General features: G+C 37.7%; 1 protein-coding gene across 1 annotated transcript in view; it reads left to right on the plus strand.

Annotated features, from left to right (window-relative positions):
* uggt2 (UDP-glucose glycoprotein glucosyltransferase 2) overlaps positions 1-27,520 on the plus strand; it is a 638,028-nt gene that overhangs the window by 485,256 nt on the left and 125,252 nt on the right. Inside the window, exons 27-30 of the mRNA XM_028799549.2 lie at positions 3,152-3,231; positions 15,053-15,242; positions 15,887-16,045; positions 19,108-19,193. Coding sequence (XP_028655382.2) covers positions 3,152-3,231; positions 15,053-15,242; positions 15,887-16,045; positions 19,108-19,193 — 515 coding nt within the window. The remainder of the gene's footprint in view (positions 1-3,151; positions 3,232-15,052; positions 15,243-15,886; positions 16,046-19,107; positions 19,194-27,520) is intronic.

Consider the following 27,520-nt stretch of genomic DNA (forward strand, 5'->3'; position numbering starts at 1 on the left):
CTAAAACCACACGCTCATTCAGGAAGTGGTCCCCTGATGCAGAGAAGGCTCTGAGAGAATGCTTTGGAACTACAGACTGGGATATCCTGCAGGGATCACATAGCGAGAACATTGAGGAGGTTGTTGACTGCAGTACTGAGTACATCAACTTCTGTATGGACATTGTAGTTCCAGTAAGAACTGTACGCTGCTATGCTAACAACAAGCCATGGATTACAAGTGACATCAAGGGCCTTTTGAACCAGAAGAAAAAGGCTTTTAAAGGCGGTGATCAGCATGAGCTCAAGTGCGTGCAGAAGGAACTTAGAATCCAGTTCAGGGCGGCGAAGGAGCAGTACAGGAGAAAGCTGGAGCAGAAGTTGCAGAATAACAGCATGAAGGAAGTGTGGGATGGGATGAAGATCATCACTGGCTGCAGCTCGAAGCGGGGTGCCACCATCGAGAGAGACGTGAAGAGAGCAAACCAAATGAACAACTTCTTTAACAGGTTTGACCACCCTAACCCACTCTCACTCTCACCTCGGAGTACTGCACCCTCCACACATCTTTCTGCTGATACCAGCATAGGAGAGACATCCCCACCCACAATTACAACAGCGCAGGTGAGCAGAGCGCTGAGGAGACTTCGTGCCAGCAAAGCAGCGGGTCCAGATGGAGTATCGCCACGACTGCTGAAGGTCTGTGCATCGGAGCTGGGGGGTCCTCTACAGCGCATCTTCAACCTGAGCCTGGAACAGGGGAGAGTCCCGAGGCTTTGGAAAACATCTTGCATCACTCCAGTCCCAAAGGTGTCACGTCCTAGTGAGCTGAATGACATCCGGCCTGTTGCTGTGACATCACATGTGATGAAGACCATGGAGAGGCTGCTGCTTCACCACCTGAGACCACAGGTTCAACATGCCCTCGACCCTCTGCAGTTTGCATATCAGGAGAAGGTGGGAGCGGAGGATGCCATCATCTACAGTGCATCCAGAAAGTATTCACAGCGCATCACTTTTTCCACATTTTGTTATGTTACAGCCTTATTCCAAAATGGATTAAATTCATTTTTTTCCTCAGAATTCTACACACAACACCCCATAATGACAACGTGAAAAAAGTTTCATTTGCATATTTGAAGAGGCGTAACTCTGGGAGGTGTTGGGGCGGGACAGCAGGCACGTGCACGTGCGTTACTTTTCACGCTGACCGGGATTTATGTAGCGGAAGAACGTGGAAGTTGCCGTTCACAGAGATTTATGCATCTGGATTTTTTGTGCGTACAAACATTTTCACTTTTGTCGTACGCCATGTTGTAGTGTGAATTCTACACTCGGCGTTATACATGAGGCCCCAGGTGAGGTTCTCTACTGGGTGAACACCAAGGAAATTGATACTCTTGATGATCTCCACAATTAAGCCATTGATGTACAGCTGAGAGTAGTTGCTTCTAATTCTTCTGAAGTAAACAACCATCTTCCTTGTCTACTTTCAGAAAAAGACTGTTGGCTTTGCGCCAGTCCGTTAACCTGTGCAACTCCTCTCAATATGCTGACTCGTTGTTCTTGCTGATGAGGCTCACCACAGTGGAGTTGTCAGCGAACTTGATGATGTGGTTCAAGCTGTTTGTTGCTGCACAGCCACAAGTCACTAAAGTGAACAACAGTGGACTAAGTACACAGCCCTGTGGAGTACTAGTGCTCAGTGTGGTGTTGCTGGTGATGCTGTTTCTGAGGTCTCTCAGTCAAGAAGTCTAGGATTCAATTGCAGGGTGAGGTGTTCAGGCCCAACAGGCTTAGCTTCCCAATCAGGTGCTGAGGAATGATTGTTTTTAATGCTGAACTGAAGTCTATGAACAGCATTCACACGTATGTGAACTGTTGTGTTTATGAAGTCATACCATATGGCTTCAGGGACACATTCAGTAGCAACAGGTAGGTGCATTAAAGTAAAAAATCTACAAAAATGGCAGGGTAGATATTTTCAAAACATAACATGAATAAACATATACAAAACATATACAAAATAAACTTTGATACCATAAAATTCCCAAAAAAAGAAAACCTCCGATAATATTAATTAAAGATGCTTTTTCCACCCTTATGCTTTTACTTTCTCAAGTAAAGGAAAAGTATTGTAATTATACAAAGATTCAATGTTGACATTTTGATGAATCTTGATGTTCTAGACCTCCCTGTGTCCGAAAATACCATTTTTGGAATTATGTCTATCTGTGTGTGTGTTTGTAAGCATGATAAATTGAGTATGCTTTCACTTAGGTCAATTAAATTTTGCTTACAAATATTATGGTACAAAACATAGATTTCAATCAAAGTTTAGGCCGTCCCCGTTAACCTGAAGTGTTACTTTACCGTTCATGCAGCTGCAGAGTCTAATTTATTCAACTTTACTTTTATAATAATTATTTATTTGATTTGATTTGTTGTTGATGGTTATTTAATGTACACAATATAAAAATATAATCATTGTCTTGCAGTTTACTCCTCAAATATCCATCCCCATGTCTCACTATATGAGAAAGTCTAGGGGAGACCACTCCCGACTTTTTGATCTTTTAATACAACAATGTTTCTATGTACCGTCACCTCCTTGATATTCATTATGGTTTCTGGTTCATCTCCCTGTGTTCCACAACCATAAAACAAACTTTTGTTATGATTATAGTTTATAGCGATAAACTGAATTTATGACTCCCACTCTGTGTTTAACCATTTTAAAGAAATATTAGAATTGTTATAAAAATCTTTCTAGCTGTTCCACAAATTTGATATTTAAATTGCATGGACAGCATTTATGCTTGTTTAGGTCTACTTAACTTGTTCTAAAACTGTAAGGTCAAAACTTAAATTGCTGTATTGCTGATTTTCTTTTGTTTTTCCAAGTAACTAAATTGAAACATTCTAGTAACTATCTTGTGTTAGAAAAATAGTTACTTATTAAGCAGCTGCTGTTTACTACATTGTTAGATGAAATTTAATACTTTTTATATAAAAAATTATATTTTATTATAATCAAAACACTAAAATCATTTTTTGTAAAGCTTATTTTTTTAATAAAACGTTCAGCTATTGTGTAATCCCTGTTTGTTAATATATTTTTGTTTCTTTTTAATATTGTATTCTTAAGACATATTTTGTTTCCCTTTCTACAGGTACTTGGTCAAGTGATCAATATGAAACTGCAGGTTTTTATGAACTGCAAGTCCAAGCTTTCTGAGATGCCGCTAAAGAGGTGAGAAGCAAAATGTAATAAATTTCTGATATGGGCATGCACCCAGAGGTCAATGGTATTTTTAATACAAGCCTATGCCTCGTAGACCATCTGAACAAAAACCAATAATAGTGCCGCAAAAAATCCAAAGCCAGCTGTTTATTAACTTCATTATATTCTGACTTCCTGTTCCTTCACCTATATATAAGATCTGTACTGAGGCAGATTAAGTTAGCGAACATAAGGTCAGAAGATTATTGGAAGCTTGCAAATGATATACACTGAGAGCAGACAAAATTTAATTCAAGGTACACCTAGTAAAATATAAAATATATACCTGCACAATAACTGAAAAAAACATTTTGTGGTACGAAAAAGCCATATTGTGTATATTTGTTCTAAAATTCTTTTGGGTATTTCTTTTGAAGCTTCAGTCACAGCTGATTGGGAAATAATGATACATATTTCGAGTTGCAAAAAGGCAACTGGGATATCCTGTGTAAATCAGAGAAATAACTGAAATGGCCCTTAATTAACATTAATTCTCTGTATACCCTGCTTTTGCCTCCCTGCTATTTCTGTTTTTATAAGTAGTTGACATAACTGTTACATGCAAGCATAGTGCAGTAGAATTGTTTTCCTCAGGTTTAAATATAGCCTGAGATTGCATCACAGTTAAGTTATGCATTGAAAAATGTTTCCTTTCATATAAAATAGATATATTGTTAATTATATCAGAGTAAATTACTATTTTATGTGCTGAGGAGAGCTTGGGTACTTTTGTATGTATGCATCCAGCAATGAACTGACAACCTAGGATGCCCATTTTACTGTGTCAATCTCCAACGCTCTATGATCAAAACTAGGTAAACCGAATAAGTATAGATTAAGGGCTCATTCATTTCTATTTCAAAACCTTTTTATTAATTTAATAATAATGTTCTAATTATATTAAGAAAAGTGCCTTAAACCTTTGTTTAATATAACCTCATTATAGCACTTACCAAGGCTAATGAAAGTAACCTAATATATGCATGCACATATTGCTTGCATAAAACATTTGTTGAGTAACCTTAAGACAGTCCCTGCCCCACATCATTCATTCAACATTAAATATCATCACACTTGTACAAATAAGTGCATAGGCATTGTAAATAACAGGGATGATTTTTGAGAAAATATATATACAGTGGAACCTCGGTTCACAAACATCTCGGAACCCGTACAAATCAGTTTACGACCAAAAAGTTTGGCAAACTTTTGCATCTGTTCACGACCACACACTCAGTATACGAACAAGCCAGTTTCCCTTTCGGTTTGTACATGTTCATTTCTCTCCCTGTGCATTTCCTGTGCAGCGAGCAAGAGAGAGAGAGAGCTAGAGAGCGCTACACACACAAGAGAGAGAGACACATGAGAGAGATACACACACGCATGCACACACGAGAGAGAGACACACACACACGAGAGAGAGAGACACACACACACACACGAGAGAGAGAGAGAGACACACACACACGAGAGAGACACACACACGCACAGGCGCGCAAGAGAGAGAGAGAGACACACACATAGGCGCGTGCGAGAGAGAGACACACAGACAGACACAGACAGACAGACAGACGGCGCGCGTGAGAGAGAGACACACACACACACACACACACGCGCGTGCGCGAGAGAGAGACACACACACACACACATGCAAGAGAGAGAGAGAGAGACACTCACTCACGCATGCGAGAGAGAGAGAGAGAGACACACACACACACACACACACACACACACACACACACGAAGAGACAGAGACAGACACACACACACACGAGAGACAGAGATACACACACACACACACAGGCGCGTATGAGAGAGAGAGACACACACAGAGGCAGGCAGGCACGCGAGAGTGAGAGACACACACACACACACAGGCGCGGGACAGAGAGACACACACAGGCGCACACAAACACACGAGAGAGAGACACACACAAACACAGGTGCGCGAGAGAGACACACACACACACACACACAGGCGCGCAAGAGAGAGAGAGAGACACACACAGGCGCGCGTGCGAGAGAGAGAGAGACACACACAGAGGCGCGAGAGAGAGGGCTGGACGCATAAGGTAGGAAAGCAGTTAAAGAATGCACTGAGCTTGTTTTTGTTTTCACTTCTGTTTACAGCGATCGGTTTGTAGCATGCATTGTTGACATGTTACTTTTCTTGGTGGTTTATTAAATTACGGATTTTTTCAAATGTTCATTTTTTTCCCTGTGCTTAAAACTCATTAAAAAAAGTATTTTTAGCCAGCGGTTGGTAGCACTATATCGCAAACTATTGCAGTGTTAGTTTTCTCTGTTGTTCAAGGTTTTATCAGTGTTATTCAATGTTTTTACATTTAGTTTACTATTACGCTGTGCATTCTATGGTTTAATTAACTATATTTGTGCTTAAAAACTTAAAAAATATATATATTTACATACAGTTCATATGGTCTGGAACAGATAAATTGTATTTACATACAATCCTATGGGGGAAATTGCTTCGGTTCACGACCAAATCGGGTTACGACCAGAGTTTTGGAACAAATTATGGTCGTGAACTGAGGTTCCACTGTATAAGGAAACAGATGTACTTGTCGCTTTCATTCATTGAACATATATCTTTAATGACCCATTCCTGTTTTTTCTTTCTTCATTATATGGAGAAGATTGGACCCTTCCTCACTAATTATGACACGCAACTTCTTGTTCAGGCACTGGTTTTCTCTCTTTCAGCTGAGGAGATGCCCAACTGACAGATGTAGTCTACCCTAAATTCCTGGCTCGGGTCCCCATTGCCAGGCTATCTCCGCATAATGGCTGCTCCTACTCCCCAGCATTGCTTAATAGGAGTGACCCCTCTTCAGCCCCAGGCTCCTCTCACTGAGGATGGCCACCTGCCTCCATCCTTCTCTGCATATCTCGATTCTGCCTCTCGCTCATCCTTTCTCTCGCTATTCTTCTTTCCTTTTAACCTCCTTCCCTCTCTGTTCTTGTTACTTCTTTCTTTTGTTCTCCCCTCTTCCCTCTGTCCTGCAGGCTCTCTTATATGGTCTGATCAGATGCAAATATGACCCTGTGACACTCCAAAGTGTGAATGAAGCACCTGACTGATCCATTCACATTTGCATGTGAGTGCGCAATCAGCCAAGCAGCACAATCAACCCTTGAGTGGTGTTGTCATGCACATACAGTACCTGCACCTGTTCTGAGCCTGCACAGTCTCGGGACATGATTATTTATTTAACAGTAGAATCCATGAAGCCTATGAAAATATTCATTATGCTGGGCCACCTTAAATTCCATTGAACCTCTTTATCAGTGTCTTTGTTTTGCAAATGTGTTAATTGGCACAAACAGCAAGCAGCCTGTTCACTCAACCCCCACCAAGGTAGATGAAGTCAAGTCAGACGCAAAAATCTGTTTATGTGGGAGTGAGGTGTCCGGAATTGTATAGGGTAAATAATATATTGTTATTTGGAATACATACATTTCATGGGTGTTCCATGTATGCAACGATGCGTGTGAATGTAGGATGATAGGAAATGTGAGGCAAGAAATGTTGAATACATAGCTAAAACAGAAACTTTTTTCATGTTGTAGTACTGAAGTCCAAATACCAAACACTTTCACAAAAGTTATAATAAAATAAGTGCGCTTTTATTCAAGAATATAACCAAAGAAAAATAAATTGTTCAATTTACTTGTTACTGGCAATGTGTAAAAACTGAAGCTCAACTACCAATCGATACAAATTAGGCATGTTAGGCATAATCAAGAGGATGTGGGTTTGATCCCAGGTCCTCCTTGCATTTACCATTTTGAGTAGTAAGCTGCTATTATTATTACTATTATATAATAAAAGCATACATTTGATGTGAGTCTGTAACATCCTGTTTAAATTTATGGTACTTGTAAAAGCGCTGAAGGGATAAAAGCAGACTCACAAACGCAGTTAACTCATTTCTTCTTGGTGTCTTGTTGCGCAAACAGACATATGGTATAGCAGGTCTGTGGCTTGAAATGGATGGCCAGTTTTCAAATAAATAATCACCACACTTGCGGCTTAAGGAGGGGGCGTGGTAGTGTGGCCGGAGCGGTTCCTAGGCATGATACGGACTTGGGAGTTTCCACACTGAAGTGCGCAGGCGCAGAATCGTCCATGTCCGTAATTGATGCTGGGAGCTGCTAATCTCCACACCTATGCCATGTGCACATGCGCGAGAAAGAAGACGGGAGGACAACCAACCCCGACTGATCTGGCATACCCGGCGGAGGCAGCCAAGGCAGCAGGTCGGTAAGCAGTAAGACTGGTAAGCGGTAGTTTATCCACTGCGCCATCTGCGCAGATCCGTGACGGAGCAGCGTTACCATTGTAACAACTATATCATTTGAGCAATTTCTTTTTTTTTTTCTTTTTTTTATTCTTGAATAAAATTGTACTTGTTTTTACACCTTTTGTGAAAGCGTTTCATGGATATTTGGACTTCAGTCTTTACACCTCCTACACTTCAGTGTGAAAGCATTTTCTGTTTTAGCCGTGTGTTCAGGATTTCTTGCCTCACATTTCCTGTCATTCTGTATTTACACAGACCGTTGTAGACACGGAATACACATGAAATGTATGTATTTCAAATTGCAATATTTCATTACCTATATAATTCCTTACAAATTCATCGCCAGATAGACATTTCAATACAGACTTTAGCTGTGAGGAGTGTAGCATGGCGATGCCTTCATCTGACTTAATGTGGGGGGTGTGTAGCAGGCTACGTTTCACTAAACCACACATTTGCAAAACAAAAGCGGGCTATTACCACAGTGGTAAGGATCTACGAGTTTCTTGGCTTATGTCAGGAAAACTTACGGAGATCAGGGAAAATGAAAAATATTGTAAGATTCATGGATTCTAGTGTTAAAAACCTACACTGCGCCATGGAGCCCTTAGCACATAGTGGTGTTCTCAATTCCTCATTTGACTCCTACTACTCATCTGGTTCGATCTCTTCATTGGCTTCCTGTTGCTGCTAGGGTTCAGTTCAAAACTCTTGTCATGACCTACAGTTCTCTGATCAGGTCTGTTCCTCAGTATCTCCAATCCTTGGTCTCTCCACATATCCCTCAAAGAATTCTCCATTTTGCCTGTGTCTTTCTACTGACTGTCCCTCCTCTTTCCAGATGTTCCAAGACTAGATAATGTTTCTCCATTCTTGCTCCAAAGTTGTAGAATGATTTCCCTTTATCTTTTTGTACTTCACCCAATTTACTTGTGTTTAGCACTAGAATCCCTGAAGCCTACGAAAAACTTTTGTGAAAGTGTTTATTTGATATTTGGACATCAGTCTTCACACATTATACACTTCATGTCAAAATTTTGTCATTAGTACTATAACATGAAAAAAGATTCTGTTTTAGGTACAGTATGTGTTCGACATTTCTTGCCTCGCATTTCCTGTTATCCAAAATTTACGTACATAGAAATAAATACATTTGCAAAACAAAAGACGCTAATAGAGAGGTACAAAGGAATTTCAGGTAGTCCGGAATTACAACTTTTTTCGTAGGTTTCAGGGCTTCTAGTGTTAGGCATCTTTTGAAAACTCACTTTTTTGTAAAATATTTTGGATATGCTTAGCGTCTCTCCTACAGGATAGCTGCTGCTATACTAGCAAAGAGTTAAGAATACTGACTTTTTTCTTAGGCTAGTTGTATAATTATGTAATAGTTCTTCTCTCGTTTGTTTGCTTTTATGTCTTTTTCTCTGATGCTTTGATGTTTGCACATTCATTCTTGTATGTATTATAACTTTCTTTGTAAGTCTCTTTGGATAAAGGCATTTGATAAATAAATAGGTAAGTAAGTAAATAAATAAATAATAGTTGTTGAAAATGAAGATAATTAGTGCAGTTTTAGAAAGTCCAAAGTCTGATATTTACATGTTAAAAAGTGGTTGAAAACAACTGAATACCGCAGTTGTGCTTTCATTTTGCCTTCATTAACTTCAAGAAAGTTCATTGCCATTGGAAGGGGAGTTCAGTGCATTATAGGTACTGTACCAAGACACAAGCCACTGTACAACTCAAACTGCTGCTCTGCCGTTGAAAGTCAGTTATTGATCAGGTTAATAAAATGTTCACACACTCAAACACCTGTATGTACATTCCAACAGGGAGGCTTCTGCATAATATACAGCATCTAAAACACTTTGTACATTACCTGTTTAACACTTGTGTGCATGTTTAGTTACAGTATAAAAAGTTCACACAGCGATTTTATTCCCTTTTGGAAACCAATTATATTTCCTTCTACACTAGAATGGGAATTTACTGTGATATAAATAAACATTTAAAACATATACTTAATGGACATAACGGCATTTTGAAAAGAACGCTTACCTAGTGACTGAAAAACTGAACTGCGTTTGTGAGGCAAGAGGAGGGGATATTGTAAACTTGTTTTATTTAATAATGAGGCAAAAATAATAATAAAAAATCAAAACAACACTATTAAATGGCACCAAAATGCATCCCTATGGCCAGACTACCAGCGTCATGTTCTTCTTCTTTTTTTCTGGAAGTGCAAGCATTTTAAAATTTACTGGCACATTCTCACTTTTTACACTTTTTTACTTTTTTTTTTTTTTGGAATTTGAGGGTTTTGATGTGGATAGTGAGCTTTTTAAGAACCATTTGCTAGTTACTTAAGTTATATAAATATTTTAGTGCATTATCTATGGGAGGTTCCTATAACCCCAATAAGTGGAATTGAAATGGTATATTCTAATTATTTCTAGCCTCTCAGACTAAACATTATTCTCAGTTAGTGATCAGCCTTGCCATGTGTAAGGCGTAGAGGCCACATGGTTTTAAACCGTACCTTGTGTGCGTGTTTTGTTTGCCAGGTAACTTAAAAGACAAAGCATTTAATTATATGTGCTGCACCGTACGTTTAAAGCTTACAGAAGAAGAAATAAAGAATCTTTAAGTATAGAAACAACTAAAGTTTTAGAGAAGATACTTTTTTCTTTCTTTGCCTTTTATTCTACGTGTGTAACAACTTTTTTCTTATGTGGATTATTTGCTTTGAATTTTCACTAAATATTTTAAAACAAACTTTTGGACTGAGAGATTTCTTTCGGCGCGTGTTTTACCCGTGCTTGAACTTGCCTTACACTCCTGCGGCTACAAGCTTTTTATGCAAATATAACAGAGCAATTTTTGGAGAGAGTGATTACAAATATTAAAGGATTGGTGTACAGTTAAGTAGTTATAGACCACAATGTAAAGTAAAAGTTAAAAGTGCAATATAATTAATGATTTTTCCATGGTAATTCCATTTGAAATCCATTAACGCAAAGACAAATTTAAAGGAACAAAAGTATTACCTGAATTCAAGGGGAGGATGCATGCTCCTCCTTGCTTAACCCCAACGTGCAGGCGCCCATGATGTTGATTTATTCGATGTAGCACACGTGCAGCCCCAGACATCTAAGGGAATTACAGACTGGTTATTGCTCAATTTCATAAATCACTCTTGTATAATACGCCTCTCAGAATTTGTTTTCTTTGACATATGGCCGTGAATACAACTCCCTGGTGTTTGTCCAAGCCCTATCCTGCAGCCTGTGAATACATGTGATTAGAATGCAGGTACTGTGAAATGGGTTTCACTTTTATAATAATGGATAATAAAATGTGTAAGAACAGAATTCGTGCATAGCAAGATTTAATGTACTTGCTGGAAGAGAAACATAACTCTCTGTGCTCTAAAACATGCAATTGTATACATTTTTACATGTAAACACATGCAATTAATTTGAATTTTGAATTAGCATTGTTCCAATTATCAGTCCACCTATTCATCTATCCACTTTCACACCAGTTTAATTCTGTCTTACTTTGACAGTGGGCCAATTTGAAACTAACAAGAATTCCAGGGAGCACATCTTTTTGGTGCAAGAAAAAGACTAAGGGACCTAGAAGAAATTCAGTGTAGAACAGATAATGATCTAGTATAATTCTATAATCTTGTCTCCTGAAGTTGTGAGGCAACAGTCCTAACCACTATGCCACTGTTCTCATCAAATATTATTATATGCTTGATTTAAAATTGCCAGCAATTTATCACCAATTGGTCTTGGTTGTATTAATAAATACAGTGAACCCTCGTTTATCACGGTTAATCCGTTCCAGACTCTACCGCGATAAATGAATTTTCGCGAAGTAGGATTCTTTATTTATAAATCGAATATTTTCACAGTTAGAGTATAGAAAACCTGTTTACGACCTTCTAAATGTTTTTTTAACATTATTAGAGCCCTCTAGACATGAAATAACACCCTTTAGTCACCATTACACTCGTATTACCCAATATATTAGACAAAATAAGAGAAAATAAGACATATTAGACATTACAAATATCATATTATTATTATTGTACTGTACATTTAATTACACACACACACACAGTTCTTACACACAACTACTAACCTATGAAGGCACGAGTTCAGTAGAAGAGTCTTCAGGTTGTAAGCTGGAGCGCTGATCGCACCCTCAGAGGACACGGACGCCCCTGGGAAAACCCCTGAAACAGCTGACAGTCTACCTTCACATTGCTCCTTACCCTTCTTTCTTGCGCTATAACGCGCGATAAACCTGTCACGCGGTACTCCGCTTACTTAAAAGTATTGTGCAGCGCCTCTCAGCTTTGGAATTGGTTGTTTTGTTTCTCTCTCTCTCTCTCTCTCTCTCTCAGACATTCTCTGCTTCTGGCGGAACTGTCATCTCTGACTTGTCATGGAGCACGTTTAAACTTTTGAAAAGAGACAAATGTTTGTTTGCAGTGCTTTGAATAAAGTTCTTTTTTTTCTGCAACCTCCTGTGTCTCTGTGCAAATCTGTGACCCAAGCGTGACAAGGTGGTGCAGTATCTTCAGCAGGTGCGTCGTTGTTTTCTTCCGCTGAAGGAGTACTAGGAGTAGGCAGTGGGTGTCTGGGTGCGCGGCTGAAGAACATCTTGATAGGCAGTTGCTGGCGCTGTCTTTTCATATGCGTGAGGAAGCTTTTGTAGGGTATTGCCATCTTTGATCATATCCAAGAGTTTCACCTTCTCCTGGATGGTAAGCATCTTCCTCCGGTGCTTAGTTTCATTGCCAGAAGGCTTAGAAAAAGCAGCAAGTTTAGGAGCCATCGTGGGGCTTAGATAAATGTTCTCACAAAGCGCATGCGTAGTGACGTAAGCGTGTATGAGAAAAAATCGCGATAGAGTGAAGCCGTGAAAGTCGAAGCATGATATAGCGAGGGATCACTGTATATCTGTCAGGAGTCAACGTCCGGGGCACATACCCATCTTTAAACCATCCACATGACCCCTAGAAATTTATAACCAGATGGGCACAGCAGCAAGTGAGAAACAACAACCAATTTATGTTATCCAAAGTCAGTGCAAAGTGCATGTTTATTAAAACCAAGTCCAAATAATAAAGTGCAGATAATAAATAATAACAAGAAATAATTCACTTAAAAACAGAGCTCTTATAGAGATAAAAAAATAAATACTTTTGAATTCCACTGAGAAATATCGAGCTCCTCTGTAAGTCTATCGCGGATCTCTCTTTGTCTCCCCAGCTCACTCAAATGGGCCTTCCCAGCTGACAGCAACTCCTACAGCTGTGATTTCCATCACCTGATTCACATCCACTCTGTCGCCTTTGGCTTTGGCCGTGATGCACCTCGCCAGCCCTCCGTCTTCCCATATGCTACATCATGCTGCCTAGATACATGGGAAGGTAAATCCAATCCCCGTCTTACACCACAGTTAAGTGGGAACGGGCCTTTGAGCAGCATTAGCTACACTCCCCAACAGGGGCCCGAACAAACTGCCTCCTTTTCGCCACAGTGCATACTTGATGTAGTTCTTGCTGTCTCTTGTTCAACTCTTCACTCCAAACATTCTCCTATCATTCTCCCTCTGTTCTGCTCAGACTGTACTTTTTAACTGTCCGACAATTACCCAGATAATGCACGTCTGCACATAAATGCATGATGTGCTCCATCATGCTACGGCACCCCTATGCCATATCCTCTGAGTTTAACCATAGAGGGTTTTTTTTTCCTTAAAAATTTACACTTTCATTGTCCTTAATTCATGACAATATAATTTAAATCCATCCATTCATTATCCAACCCGCTGAATCCGAACACAGGGTCACGGGGGTCTGCTGGAGCCAATCCCAGCCAACACAGGGCACAAGGCAGGAACCAATCCTGGGCAGGATGCCAACCCACCGCAGGACACACACAAACACACCAAGCACACACTAGGGCCAATTTAGAATCGCCAATCCACCTAACCTGCATGTCTTTGGACTGTGGGAGGAAACCGGAGCGCCCGGAGGAAACCCACGCAGACATGGGGAGAACATGCAAACTCCACGCAGGGAGGACCCGGGAAGCGAACCCGGGTCTCCTAACTGCGAGGCAGCAGCACTACCACTGCGCCACCGTGCCGCCCATATCATTTAAATGTTTCAGTTAATTTTGTTTTTAACCTAGTGTAATGAAAAATAAAATGTTTTACCAAGACACTTCATGAACATGTTTCCCCACATTTACTTTAGAATATAGAATAAAATGATTAAAATTAAAATAAATTAATTATCATATTTTGTTGTAATAGGGGTAAATGAAGGATGTCAAAGTGGATTATTGTTTAATATGGGAAAAAATAAAAACACACCAGTACATCCAGTTTCATTTTGTATTTAAAATTTTGTTAAAGGAAATCTTACCCTTTAAAATGTCATACATGCAGTAACAAGGCATCGTTCATAAAAGCGTTTATTGAAATGAATGGATGGACATTAATTTACTAGCAGAGTAAACTGAGTCCTGCCATCATTTAGATAGTGCTACTACTCCTGTGAAAGCTTCATCAGTGCTCTTTTTAATTACAGAGCTATATTTGTACATTAATGATAAAACAAACAAATAGTATTAAATGGTGATTCATTTGTTTTATAAACTTGGCTGGTATTGCAGGTTGACTGTTATGTGAAATATTTCTATTTTGTATATGCACAAAGAGCTTTGGACAAAAGTTTGAAGTCCAGGTGAATTGTTTAGTTTATAACAATGTTTATTTCAATGTCTATTGATTCTTTTGTCAGGGCACATTTTTCACTGCACAAAGAGTGCATTCATCCATTTCCAATAGAGCATTAAACCTGATATGGTGTTTATCTGCAAAAGCGGGAGCAATTGGGCTTATTTTTCTGTTGCACATTACATGTCCTGAGGTGACAGCAATCGTGCTAAATCAGTCTCCCTTGTCACTGAAATAATTATTTCTACAAAGCAAAGCTTTTAAAGTAATTATGTTAACAAGGGTTTTTATACTAGTATATATTGCTTTTCAAATTTTGATTAAGTTTCACAAAGGGGAGGAGAGGATGCATTTCTGTACATATCAAATTTCCCAGACCAATAATGGATCATCTGAGACAGTGGCTTTTACATCACCCCTAAAAAATGTATGTCATCACTGCAGGTAGTAAAAAGCGTTCTTAAAGATGAGTCCCTAGTCATATCAAAAGAAATGATTGTAAATGCTGCTTCCTATTTTTAATATTTTTTTATTTATATTAGTTGCTTACAATTTTCATTTCTTAAACCAATGTGAAATAAATTGCTTTGATTGTACTGATTGATATCACCTGCATATTAATTGGATAATTTGTTGGACACAATGAGATCAAAATGGTAGTATTTTTGTAATACAGATTTTTCAAATGCTTTATTTTTCAGCTTTTACCGTTTAGTTTTGGAACCTGATATTATATTCCTGGCTAACAAACGCATTTCAGCAGGGCCTGTAGCACATTTTATTGGACTGCCAGAAGCTCCCTTATTGACTCTGAATATGATTACCCCTGAAAACTGGTTAGTTGAAGCAGTTCGAAGCTCATACGACCTTGATAATATTCACTTAAAAGAGGTAAGGTTTTCAATTCTGTAGATAAGCTGCTTGTCATCTTAGCTGTATTTAGTGTAGGTTAAAGCTTTTATAAAATTATTGGTAACAGTTTAGTTTAGGTACTCATTTATTACTATGTAACAAGACTTTAACACTTCTTTGGGCCTTCATAACTCTTACAAAGAGTCAGTGTTTATTCATCTCTGCAATATGGCCTACAAACAGAAACTCACTTTGGAGTGGTCTGAGGCGGCTTAACTGAGAGACACTTTTGTTGATATTACATGTTTAGTATAAAAACTGTAAATCTTCCATATTAACAAGTAATTTTATAAGTGTTATGAAAACCAAAATAAGCCTTTATTAAGGTCTTGTTACATAAGAGTAAATGAGTAAAAGATCTATTTTTGTATCTAAAGTGTTAACAAATTACCAAATTATTTATTATGTCTGTAGCAGTAAGGTTTGCTGTCGACTACCATCATATGCATACCTTATCACTGCAACCGGTCCTTTACTGCCTGGAATGTTTCCCAACTGATATGAATGAGTGTGATCTATCTACCTTTTGAAGAAAAATTAATGAATGAATGAGTGAATACCTCTTTTTGATAATTTGTAAATGCAATATGTTTTATTAATCAATTCTACAAAATGTTTTACAGATAGATGGTCTTGTGAGAGCAGAGTATGAACTAGGGCATCTGTTGCTTGAAGGACACTGCTTTGATGCAACAACTGGACAGCCTCCCCGTGGGCTACAGTTTACCCTCGGTGTGAAAAATAACCTACTTATTCAAGATACCATTGTAATGGCAAATCTGGTAAGCTGTTAGCATTTTGGTTTGTTTATAAATATTTCTGGAAAAGGTTTTGATTCATAGGAAACTAACTGAGTTAGCTGTCATTACACTGATGAGAGAATGGAAAGACAGAGTGGTAAAAAGTAATTACAAATGATATATTATTAAACATTATTACCTTTAAACTTATTGCAGGTAATAGTAGTAGTACCACCATTGTCACATGTATAGGATGCATTGAAATTCTTACTTGCATGTTTAACCAACATGCAGCACATTATAAGACTCATGCCATGCCATGATAAAGAAGTAAGTATTAAAATACATAACTTTATTATATTTAATAGGAAACACACATTATTATACCTGATGTTAAAAAAACAATATGGTCCCACACAGTGCGGCTTAGGAACATGGCATAAACAGTGAAGGAAATAACTGATTTAAGAAAGAATTTAACGTAATGGAAACAGAAAAGGTGAGAGAGAGTAGGTGAGACAAAGCTCCCATTAGGGAAGTTAGTTGGTCATTAAGATATATAAAAGGTTTGACCCCCAAAGGAAAATGAACAACGATTAGAGGTCACGCCATGTGGCAGTTTTTATGTCATCTGAAGTGAACATTAAACAACTGTTCCACACTTGTAGGCTGGAAGTTGGAAGATTCTTGCGATGTTTTGTGACCAGTTTGAAAAAAACAAAACCTGTTTCAGTTCTTCGTCCTTTGTCAGTATGTCATTGTACTTTTAAATGTACTATTTCAGCTACTTTCTTCACTATCATCTCACAAAATTCATTGAGGACTGGATCATCTCTCCACTCTTCTGGTGGATTCTTGAGAAGTGACTTGAGACTTTTCTTTGTCTTTTTCCATAAGGACATCAAAGAAGAATGTTGCTATTTTTGTTACCAGATCCTCCAACTTCAGATGTTTAGATTAATTTGTTAGCTTAAGATGTCGAGGAATGTCAGATAACAGTGGCCTCTGCAGGCTTTGCTCAAAAATTAAAAAATCAAAAGGGCTAAAACAGAAACTCCTACTTAATACTGGAATGGTCTGGAAACTTCCATTTACTACTTCAAACTTCTGGGAACTCTACCTTAATAATAGAATACTCTCTATTTCTTTTTTTTTTTTTTTGTTTATTAATCACTTTGTGGGTTAAGAACCCCACATCAAAATACGTTTGTAGTAACAATGTGAATAAAGTGTATGTATGTTTCACCTTCAGACTGAAATTCCACAGGTTAGCAAGCTATCCCTAATGGATAAAAACAAGCCTTTTTGTGAAATGATTCTACAAACATCAACTCTTTGCATTGTGGACTAGCTTTATATAGTATATATTTGAAGTGCATTTTCAAGTAAATTGGAATACATATTTATAATAAATACTGAATGTATATACAGTAATAAAACTTAATTTCAGAATCACAGTTTAAAAAAGCTTAAGCATTAACAATAGTTTAATAATAACACTAAACAGCTTTTAAATGTTAAAAATGATGCTTCAGCGTTTGAGTGCAAGGTGATTTACATCAATATATCTTGTGAGCAAATGTAGGACACAGGGTTTCTGCCAACATCACAGCTCCTTTAAAGCCTTACTGAACTATTGAAAGCAATAGTATTCTAAACTCGTCATGCCAAGAGTTCTGCAGCATAGCATTAAAGAACTGACAGTTATGGATGTGAGAAGCTATTAAACAGGAGGATTCATTTCAACCAATATATGTAAACATCAGAAGCAAATCTTTGTTTAGCAGTTACTTTTCCATTTTGTTGTCATTTCAAAAGAAGTCATAAATCCTGATTTTCCGTGCTGATTGCTGCTGCCTTTCCTGCATTCCTCTTTTCATTATCTATTTTGTGTGTGCAAATCAATAAGTCCTCACACTTATTTAAAGTAGCTCAAGCCATCAAAATGATTTTCCAGGTATTGCCAGTTGTCTCAGACTAAAAAGATAATGAATGTGTGCTGTAAATAATGTAATGGACAGTCCTGCATAAGGGGTTATTAATATTAATTTTAGGGGAAGTGTATTATCAATAAAAAAATGCCCCTTTGATGTATTTCAGTAGAGTCTTTAGAAGCATTCTTTGCATGCAGCTGCTCCAAGGCTGAGCAGAAAATATTAGAAATTGCAGGTTAGTAAATCAGTTGTCACCAAGGTTACCAGATTAAAAAAATATATGAAACAGCTATTTCCCCCATCTGAATTCTGTATGCCTAATATGAAATGACTATGTTGTTAACTTGGAAGTTAGTTTGCTCAGAAAGTATCATTTTCCCAGGCACTTGTTTTACTTTGATTGAAATGAAGGTCTGCATTAGTGCCACACTGCTGTTTCTCTTTGGAATTTGTATGCTTTCTACTACCACTATATCAACTGTATTCAGTGGGTTTTTCCCAATATCTAAAATATTCCACTATATCTAATCCTATTGATTCCTGAATTTAGATTTCACTGTTTCTGTGAACATTATACAATTGGTTTTCATGCAATAGGCTCTGTTCTGTAATAGCTCAGGATGGAACCATTTTTGTTAACAGACAAATGCTTATTTTAAAAGAAAATAATGATACCTTGCAAGAAATAGTTAAGCTTGCAATATATGGCTTGAATTACATGGAGGCCGAGAATCAATAAAGTTCCTAAAATAAATAAAACAGTATGTTTTCATTTTGAAGTTTATTGCAGATTCCACACTGAATGTATTTCTCTTTATTTGCTGGGTAATGTAAAAGTGCTAGCTTTATTAAAGCCTTATGCTACCAACATATGCAACAGCACACCTCTGACCTAAACTGTACTGTCTGATATGGAAGAAAACAAATGTTGATTGCTTTGTGCAGTTTCTGTAAGAAGGAATACAATACATTTTTATCAGTTAATTAAAATATCTGTTTAATTTACTGGCTACTCACATGCATTAAAACAAATTCTCTTAATAATTTATGATCCATTCGGTCAAGCATTGGCAATCAGAAGCAAAACAGACTGTTAATGTTATTGAACGTTTGTTAATATTACAAAAATAGAAATGTGTATTGTTTTTGATTATATTATCTTTATAACAGGGTTACTTTCAGCTGAAAGCCAACCCAGGAGCATGGATGTTAAAGTTACGTAAAGGAAGATCAGAAGATCTGTATCAGATAGTTTTGTGAGTATCTCTATCTGCCTGTCTGTCTATCTATCTAATATTGTACCTTTGGCTGTATGTTTATCTGTATTTCTCTCCTATCCAGTATTGTTCACTGTCTGTCTCTCTATGTGTGTGTCTCTTATCTGTGCCATTTTTCTTCTTCCAAGATTCTAGGAAATTGTACAACATGAATATATATTGATGAAGAAAGATTCACAGTTGCATTTACCAAAGGACACCAGCAATGCATGTTTTTATTTGGTAGACATATCTTTGTTTTATTACTTTAAAGTGACTAAGCATCTGGAATCCTGTCTTCGTACTTCTGTTTTTGTACACTTAGATGTTGTGGCAATTACAGTGGAATGCTGGAGAGAATTTTAGCTAAAATGTGCAAACAAGAAATAATCCATGAAGTTGGCAATGACTTGTGTACTAGAGTGCTGCTCCCCCAAGTGGCAAGATTATAGTATTTATATTGTTTTAATAAACAAAATCATTGCAAAATATTTAGCACAATATTTCTAAACACTTTGACATGTATGTATGTGTGTATATACATTTTTATATATTCAGTATATATACACACAAGTATATTGTAAAGCGTTGTTATCTGGAAAACTGAAAGTTCATTCTATTGTGCCCTCATAGCACTGAATGAAGACTTTAATTTCTAAAATGCAAAATGGTTTTATCGGATAAAGATGGCAGTTAAAGAAGTTTTCTGTATACCTTATAAATTTAAATGAGTTGTGTCCTTGGAGTTCACTACTTAAAAAAAATATTTAACAGTGAAATATTTTCGTGCATTCCTACATACAGCTTATATCTCGTAAAGCTGGAGTGTGAAATGCTACACAATAGAGTTCAAAGGTGGAGCTAAAGAGAATTGTACAATTAGTAAATTACTGTTTGCAGTAAAAATGAAGCTCTCTTAAAAATTGTGTTGACTTTTTTTAAATATTCTTGCATGAAGCCTTTACCTGTATGGTTTAGTTTTAGTTTAGTCTCAGCATATCAGTATCAGTATCATACTTGTAGAGAGACTGAATCAGTTATTACTTCTGTTCTGTTATTATATCTAATTTACCTCAAGGGTAGTTGTTTGGCAATGTGGATTTAACTGCTGGAGCTTCTGCAACACATCACAGCACAGGCTAGTAGCAATGACAGTGAGTGCTTCAGTGGTGATGATCGATCCACTTTATACAGTACCAAACGCCACCATGTAACGCAATAAAGAGAAACAGAACAGGAAATACTTATTAAATGGGATACGAAAAGAAAGCTGTAGCAAAATAATGAATCTTCAGTCTTCTTTTAAATGCTGAATCTGATGGTTCTGCTCTAAACGTTAACATTATTCAAAGTTATTGGGATTAATAAAGTATCTATCTATCTAATATTGTTATTTTAGAATGTTAGGATGTTGCAATATTACTCAAGGCTCAGATAATCAGAGTTTATCCTGGGATTTTTTGGATATCCTCATCTTCAAAGTAAAATGTAAAGTCTATAGTTTGGATATTACTACAGTTTGAAAGTTAAATGGCCTGAAATTATGGCTGGACAGTATGGCAAAAATGTTAATCACAGTATAATATAAAAATGAGATGGTAGTACTAAACATCACAATATTTTTGCCTTGCATTATTATATATTATGTATCATGAACTGAAGTTATGACAAAAGTTACCAACATATTTTAAATACATTTTTTTATTGTGCAGCAGTAAACATAGTAAAGGGAAATTATCAATTCAGCATGCAATTTCTTTTTCAAATTTTGGGCTTCTGAATAATATGAAAATATAACAATTGACATATTTGTTTTTTACATAAATTATAATGTTTTGAAATAAAACAAACAAGTATGAAATAATAGGAAAAAGCATTGAAATTATTATAATTGTCTAACTGTAATTTTATAGAACTGAAACGAGATCTGAATGAACTTCACATTAGCAGTCTCTCCTAGGTCAGTGTCCACCATCTGTGGCAATGTTCAAAGCTGATGGGTAGCATAGCACCTTGACTCAAATTCATAATTTAAACTGTGACAAACCTGTGCTCCATTATCAGTTGTCGTACCAGCTGCTCTTTCATTTTCCATTATTTCAGTACCTCTCTCAGACCTTGGGCAATTGTTTCACCAGTATGACCCGCTGGGAAATGTGAAATCTGCATACATTTACTGGACAGCATTCCACTCATCAATGACGTAAACTTGTATGTGTTTCTTATAGGTAGCTCAACTGCATTTCAGTCATAATTGAAAAATGTGTCACATTTTCAAGATTCAGTTTGAGTACCAAAATCACCTGCCTCAAAACCAGTATATCAATCTTTGATTTTGCTTTAAAGCCCCTGCCCTCCTTGATAATTTAAAACCATGAGTGTGCATTAGTACACTTTTAGTGTATGTCTCATGTCCATCCAACACTTTTTGTCATAGTGCCAGCCACTTGAAATGAATGAGCTAGTTTAAGTTTTAGATTCACACCAAAATTTTTTATAGAGGGACATGTATCTGAAAATTGCATTTTAATGTATTCCTTATATTCAAACTAGCAAAATACCTACGCTTTGCAGCGGAGAAGTAGTGTGTTAAAAAAGTTATGAAAAAGAAAAGGAAACATTTTAAAAATAACGTAACATGATTGTCAATGTAATTGTCGTAGGCTTATTTTAGTATTGAGAGTGAATTTGATGATTGTAAATAGTTTAATTTATGATTGTAAATGTTGTGTATGAGAAATGCACATTTTTAGGATGTAAGGATCTCTTTGTAAACAACGTTTGCAGTTCTGCCCTCGGGCTGTAAAATGACCAGGCTGTCTGCTGCAAGGTTATTATAGTTAACGAAAACTAAAATCAAAACTGAAACTATTATTAAAAAAACATTTTCGTAAACTGAAATAAAATAATTAACAAAACCGTAATGAAAAACTAAAACTAAATGAAACTATTAAAGTAGCTGGAAAGACTAACTGAAATAAGATAATAATTTACTAAAATATTTTTAGTTTTCGTTTTTGAATGAATATTCTTGCCGTTAGTCTTTAACCCTTGTAAGTTTTAACTCTTAAACAGAAAGTCATCCACCACGAGCCGCCCGCATATATTCATCCAGTGAACAGCGGCTGGTGACTGAGGGCGGCTGTTCACACAGCATTTGCGGTGACAGAGCAAGCTGAGTGCGGGTGCGTAAAGCGTGCGAAATAGAAAGCGATTTGCATGCCACCTTTCTTTGCGCTTGTTCTATATCAAGATGTAATTCAAACGGCTGAAATCAGAATGTGCTTGTCAACAAAACATTTACCATATGGACAGAAAAATCACGAGTGAGTAACGTTTCAGTTTATTTCTCAGGTGTCTGCTTTTTGTTGACAGCAATTCACCTGCCACTTCGCACTGGAGAAATCGTTTTTACTTTCTCATATATGAAGTATAGAGAAAGTATAGTAATCATGAAAAAATTCGACCAAGATATTTTGATGAATCTTGACATTATAGACTAACCAGTGTCCAACAATATTGCTCTTTGGAACTGTGTGTGTGTGTGTGCGTGTGCGTGTGCGTGCGCGTGTGTGTGTGTGTGGGCCTGTGTGTGCGTGTGTGTGTGTGTAAAAACACGATAACTCAAAAACGCAACTAGATAGATGGATGAAATTCAGCATGTGGTTGTTACGCCACAATTATACTTCTGTATTAACTTTTGGGCCAAATCCATCACCCAGAAGTGGTACTTTACCTGAACACATACTCAATTTTTTTTTATTTATACAGTTGCAGAGTCCGATTTATTCAAATTCACTTTTATAATAATTGTTCAATATATTATTAAATTGATTTCTTGTTGATGGTTCCTTAATGTACAGAATATAAAAATATAATCATTGTCTTGCGGTTTACTCCTCAAATGTCCATCCCCATATCTGAGTATACAAGAAAATCGAGGGGAGAGCACTCCCGGTTTTTGAAAATAAAATGGCACTGATTGAGAGACTGACTAGGTCATTATACAAGATCAGCATGTTGTTGCTGACCAGTCACTTTTGCTTTAAAAACATCGTTTAACAACGAAGCGATACAAACAAAGGTAGACAGTCTGACAAGTGATGAAAAACTAAACATACTAATGGGTTTTTGTATTTATTCCATATTTATTAATTTTTATCTTTTTCAGTTCATATTCACAACTCAAAATACCTGATATTGTGAAAGTAATCCATTAGCAGAATTATATTTTAAAATATTTGTCTCCCTTTTTTCAATGTTTTTCTCTCTTTATCAAAATAGATAGTTGAAATATCATATTCTTTTTGTTCTTAACATCAGCCTTATCAAACATATGCATACCAGGGATTTTTCCTGCCTTGCATCCAAACCTGCTGAGGTAGACTCCAGATTTCCTGCAATTCTACTCTGGATAAACAGGTTTAGATAATGTATATATTGTTCTTAATCTCAGACTCTCTGAGATCTCTGTTGTTTTATGCCTGTCCGTACTCCTATTACCTGCTCTTGCTCTTCTCATTATGGGCTTACTGTCCTTTATGGTGGTCTATTCAAGTCTCACTGCCCCTAACCTTGACACTACATGCTTGTTATTCTTTGTTTCCCTTAATACAGCTAGGTGGGGTCTGCACACTCATTCAAGTCTAAGAGCCTTGTTCTTCCTAAGCCCCTGTGATTTTCATGAGAAAATATTTTTAAAATGATAAAATTGTGTAAAATTGTTCATATTCAGTGTCTAGTTTTGATTATGCTTGTTTTTATCAGACAAAAACAAAACCAGATAGTAAACCAGGCAGTGTAGTATGCTTCCACTAACATTAAACTCATATCCAAATCTGTTAAGTGTACAGTTCTGTCTGATTGTGACACAAAACTAACTCCATAGACGCTCCATGCCATAATTACTAAAACTAAAACTGAAACTAATATATATAAAAATAAAATAGAAATGTCTTTGTGAAATAAAAACTAAACTAAAACTAAAAATACGCAATGAAGGAAAACTAAAACTAAACTGAATTTCCAAGTAAGGTCAGAAAAAAATATAGAAATAAAAACTAATATAAAAAGGCAAAACTATAATAACCTTGGTCTGCTGAGCTTACTCTTGAGCATGCAATGTACATTTGGCCATGTGAGAAGCAATCTTGTGTCAAGTCAATGCCGACATTTTTTTAGAGTCTGACCCTGTGACTTATTTATTGTCATAGCAAAGCAGACCCTTACTGGAAATTGGAGGTGTTTAAATTGGAATGGGAGGGGCATAGGTAAGAGACTGCCAATCAAATGATAAACTTGCCCCTGTACTTTAAATGAGGGCATGAAATGTCCCTCGACAATTTGGTTAGCACCAAATGACGTCATTTGAAATGCGGTGTTGTTCAAGAAATGCTCACTTTCAGGATGTTCACCATTTAAAAGCGTATGAATAAGGTGCGAAAGGTTACGTAAAGTACAAACCGGGAGACTCGCCTTTCCACTTGCGAGCTTTACAATATTCACAGACAACATCCATTGAACCGATCTGTACGGTTTTGTCATTTTCATAATCTATGTATGGATCGTAGGCAAATCCACAATCTGTTTTGTTGAGTGCAACCTTTTTTTTTTCCTAAAGAGCTGTTTGTCATTATTCAGATCGTACCTACGAACAGAAGCTGTGTTAACATGAGGATGCGATTTGGAATATTAAGAAACTGCATCTCTATGAACTTGTGGATTTGCCTGAGAGTATTTAGCGGCAGCCTTACAAAGGGACTAGGTTTATCTGAAAATCTACCATGTCTATTATGTCGTGTTTGTGTTGTTTTGTCACTGCTATGAGTGTTGCTGTCATCAAGGATTTGATTATCATTATTTCTTTCAGTCAGGTTCGTATTTGGAGAATGTGTTGTGTTCAAGTTACATTCTGCATTAGTCAACCGTTGTAAAGATACAACAGGTTTCATTGATAACTTTGTGTCCACGTTGTCAGAGTGTCCACTACCCAAATCGCTAACAGGCATGTTTAACAGGCATTCCCGGTTGTCCAAAGGTGTAAAATATTTCCCCATTTCTATACACTTGAAAGCGACAATGAAATAATTCCGCAGCAGCTATCAATTCACATGCAGAACCATAGGTTGAGAGCTTAAGCATTTCACTGCTTTAGTGGTCCTGTGTGGTATAATTGTCTCCTGTACCGTCCTCAGTCCACACTTTGAACCTGTCCCAGTCATTCAGTACATAAGACACAATGTCCCTACATATATCAAGGCTGAGAGTGACATGGCCATGTAATAAGTAAGTGAGAGAATGGAAGAGGCTGGCGCAATCTCTGGGCATGGAAACCACTGGGTACGTGTCGGTGAAATTGTGATCGACAGTGATAACCGGAATAGACATGTTATTAGGAGTAAACTTGCACCTGTTGAGAAAGAAAGTATGAAGGAAGGCAAGAAGCGGTGGAGCAGGGAATGAAAAGCAGAAATCAGCACCAGAAAGACGTACGTGAGCAAGTAAGGAAGCCCAACAATGACAGCCTTGAAGCGATGGAGTAAAAGAAAAGGCAACAGTCATGAGGAGGGAGACGTGAGGAAGTAAGGAAACCCAACAATGTCAGCCTTGAAGTGGTGGAGTAAAAGAAAAGGCAACAGCCACGAGGACGGAGACGTGAAGAAGTAAGGAAACCCAACAATGTCAGCCTTGAAGTGGTGGAGTAAACGAAAAGGCAGGAATCACCAGCAGGAAGACATGAAGCAAGGCAAACTATAACTGGCTTGAAGTGGTGGAGTAAAGAAGAAGGGAGAAGTGAGGACAACGAACAGCTGAGGAAAGTAAGGAAGCGAGTGAAGAGGCACATGAGACCAGGATGTCGTTAATGTACATAGGCAAGGGAGCCAACCATGTGGTAGGTGCGCGGACAGCGACCATGCAAAAAAAGGAATGGGGACCGGGGGTGGCCCTTGTGCGTCTCTGCCATGAAATAAATCGTCTGTTAATAGAAATAAGGAATGAAACTGCCAAAAGAAGAGGTCGGTTATGAAACTTCCTTATGGCATAATGGTGAGAACCGCCAAAAAGAAGACATTATTTTCGAAAGTTTGTTACGGGGCACGTTGCGAAATGAAACATACTTAACATTTGTAAGTACAGTGTAAATGATGAGCATGGGAAATTTGGGCTTCCTACGTATATTGGAAGTCGCAGAAATAGTGAGGAGGGGTTTCCCCTATCTATATATACAGTTTAGGGGATACACCCATTTCCCCCCCTTGGATGTTGCAAAAGGACATGAAACATACCTAACTTTTGTAAGTACACTGCAAGGAATGAGCACGGAAAATTTCAGCTTCCCACCTATGTGGAAAGTGGGAGAATTAGTGATGAGTCAGTAAGGGCTTTGCCTTTTATATGCATAGATATGTATTTCATTTTGATTTAATGAAAAAGGCTGCTTGAACTGTAACCTCTGATGTGATCCATAACTCTTTTAAAATCACCTCCCATGTAATGACCAAGGTAATGAAAGCCCTGATTGTCTTGATGTGTATTGGCTTAACACAATGTCCTTGATTCTGTGTTAAATAAACACTTAAACAGTAGTTTTAGAATTTTCATGCACATCTGTAATCCAAAGTATACAGTTTATAGCTTTATACAGTTTATACCTTACTGCATAAACATTTCACAGCAGGCATTAGTATATTGTACTAGCCAACCCGCGGCGTACCATACGCTGCATAATCAGGCCGCTTTTTTTAATGATTTTTAAGCACAGGGAAAAAATTAACATTTGAAAAATCGGTAATGTAATAAACCACCAAGAAAAGTAACATTGTAACAATGCACGGAACGAACCAACATACAATTGTCCGTGACTGAAAACTGGCAGACCGTCGTCGCGCTTTCTCCTCCCAGAGCGAGGGATGGGGGTGGATGGCGCTCGGGCGCGGAGGGCAGAACGGGAGGAGAGGGGAAGGACGCCCATTCCGCCCCCTCCGTCATGCTAGTCTGCTGATTTCTCGTTCAGTATGCACTGCCTGCTCATGTGCCCACCCCCAACTCGTCACCTGAGTCGTTTTCCTCTTTGCACAGTCCACATGCACCTGTGAGTCATGTAGACTTTTCATTGTTCTTTGCGGTTTTGGCTGCTTTTCTATATATAATCCACCAAGTCACCCGACCATGGTAGTAGCGAGCGGGGGGAGGGGGGTGTGTACAAAGGGCAGGGACGTAATCAGTGCGAGCGTATGACCCGCACTTACTGGGAATTCCTCGTTCGTGGGGAACAATTGCAAGCCCCGGTTTCCAGCACGAAGGGGATTCAACGGCTTACCCACGCC

This window comes from Erpetoichthys calabaricus, chromosome 4 (genome assembly GCF_900747795.2).
Source record: "Erpetoichthys calabaricus chromosome 4, fErpCal1.3, whole genome shotgun sequence".
Classification (NCBI taxonomy): Eukaryota; Metazoa; Chordata; class Cladistia; order Polypteriformes; family Polypteridae; genus Erpetoichthys; species Erpetoichthys calabaricus.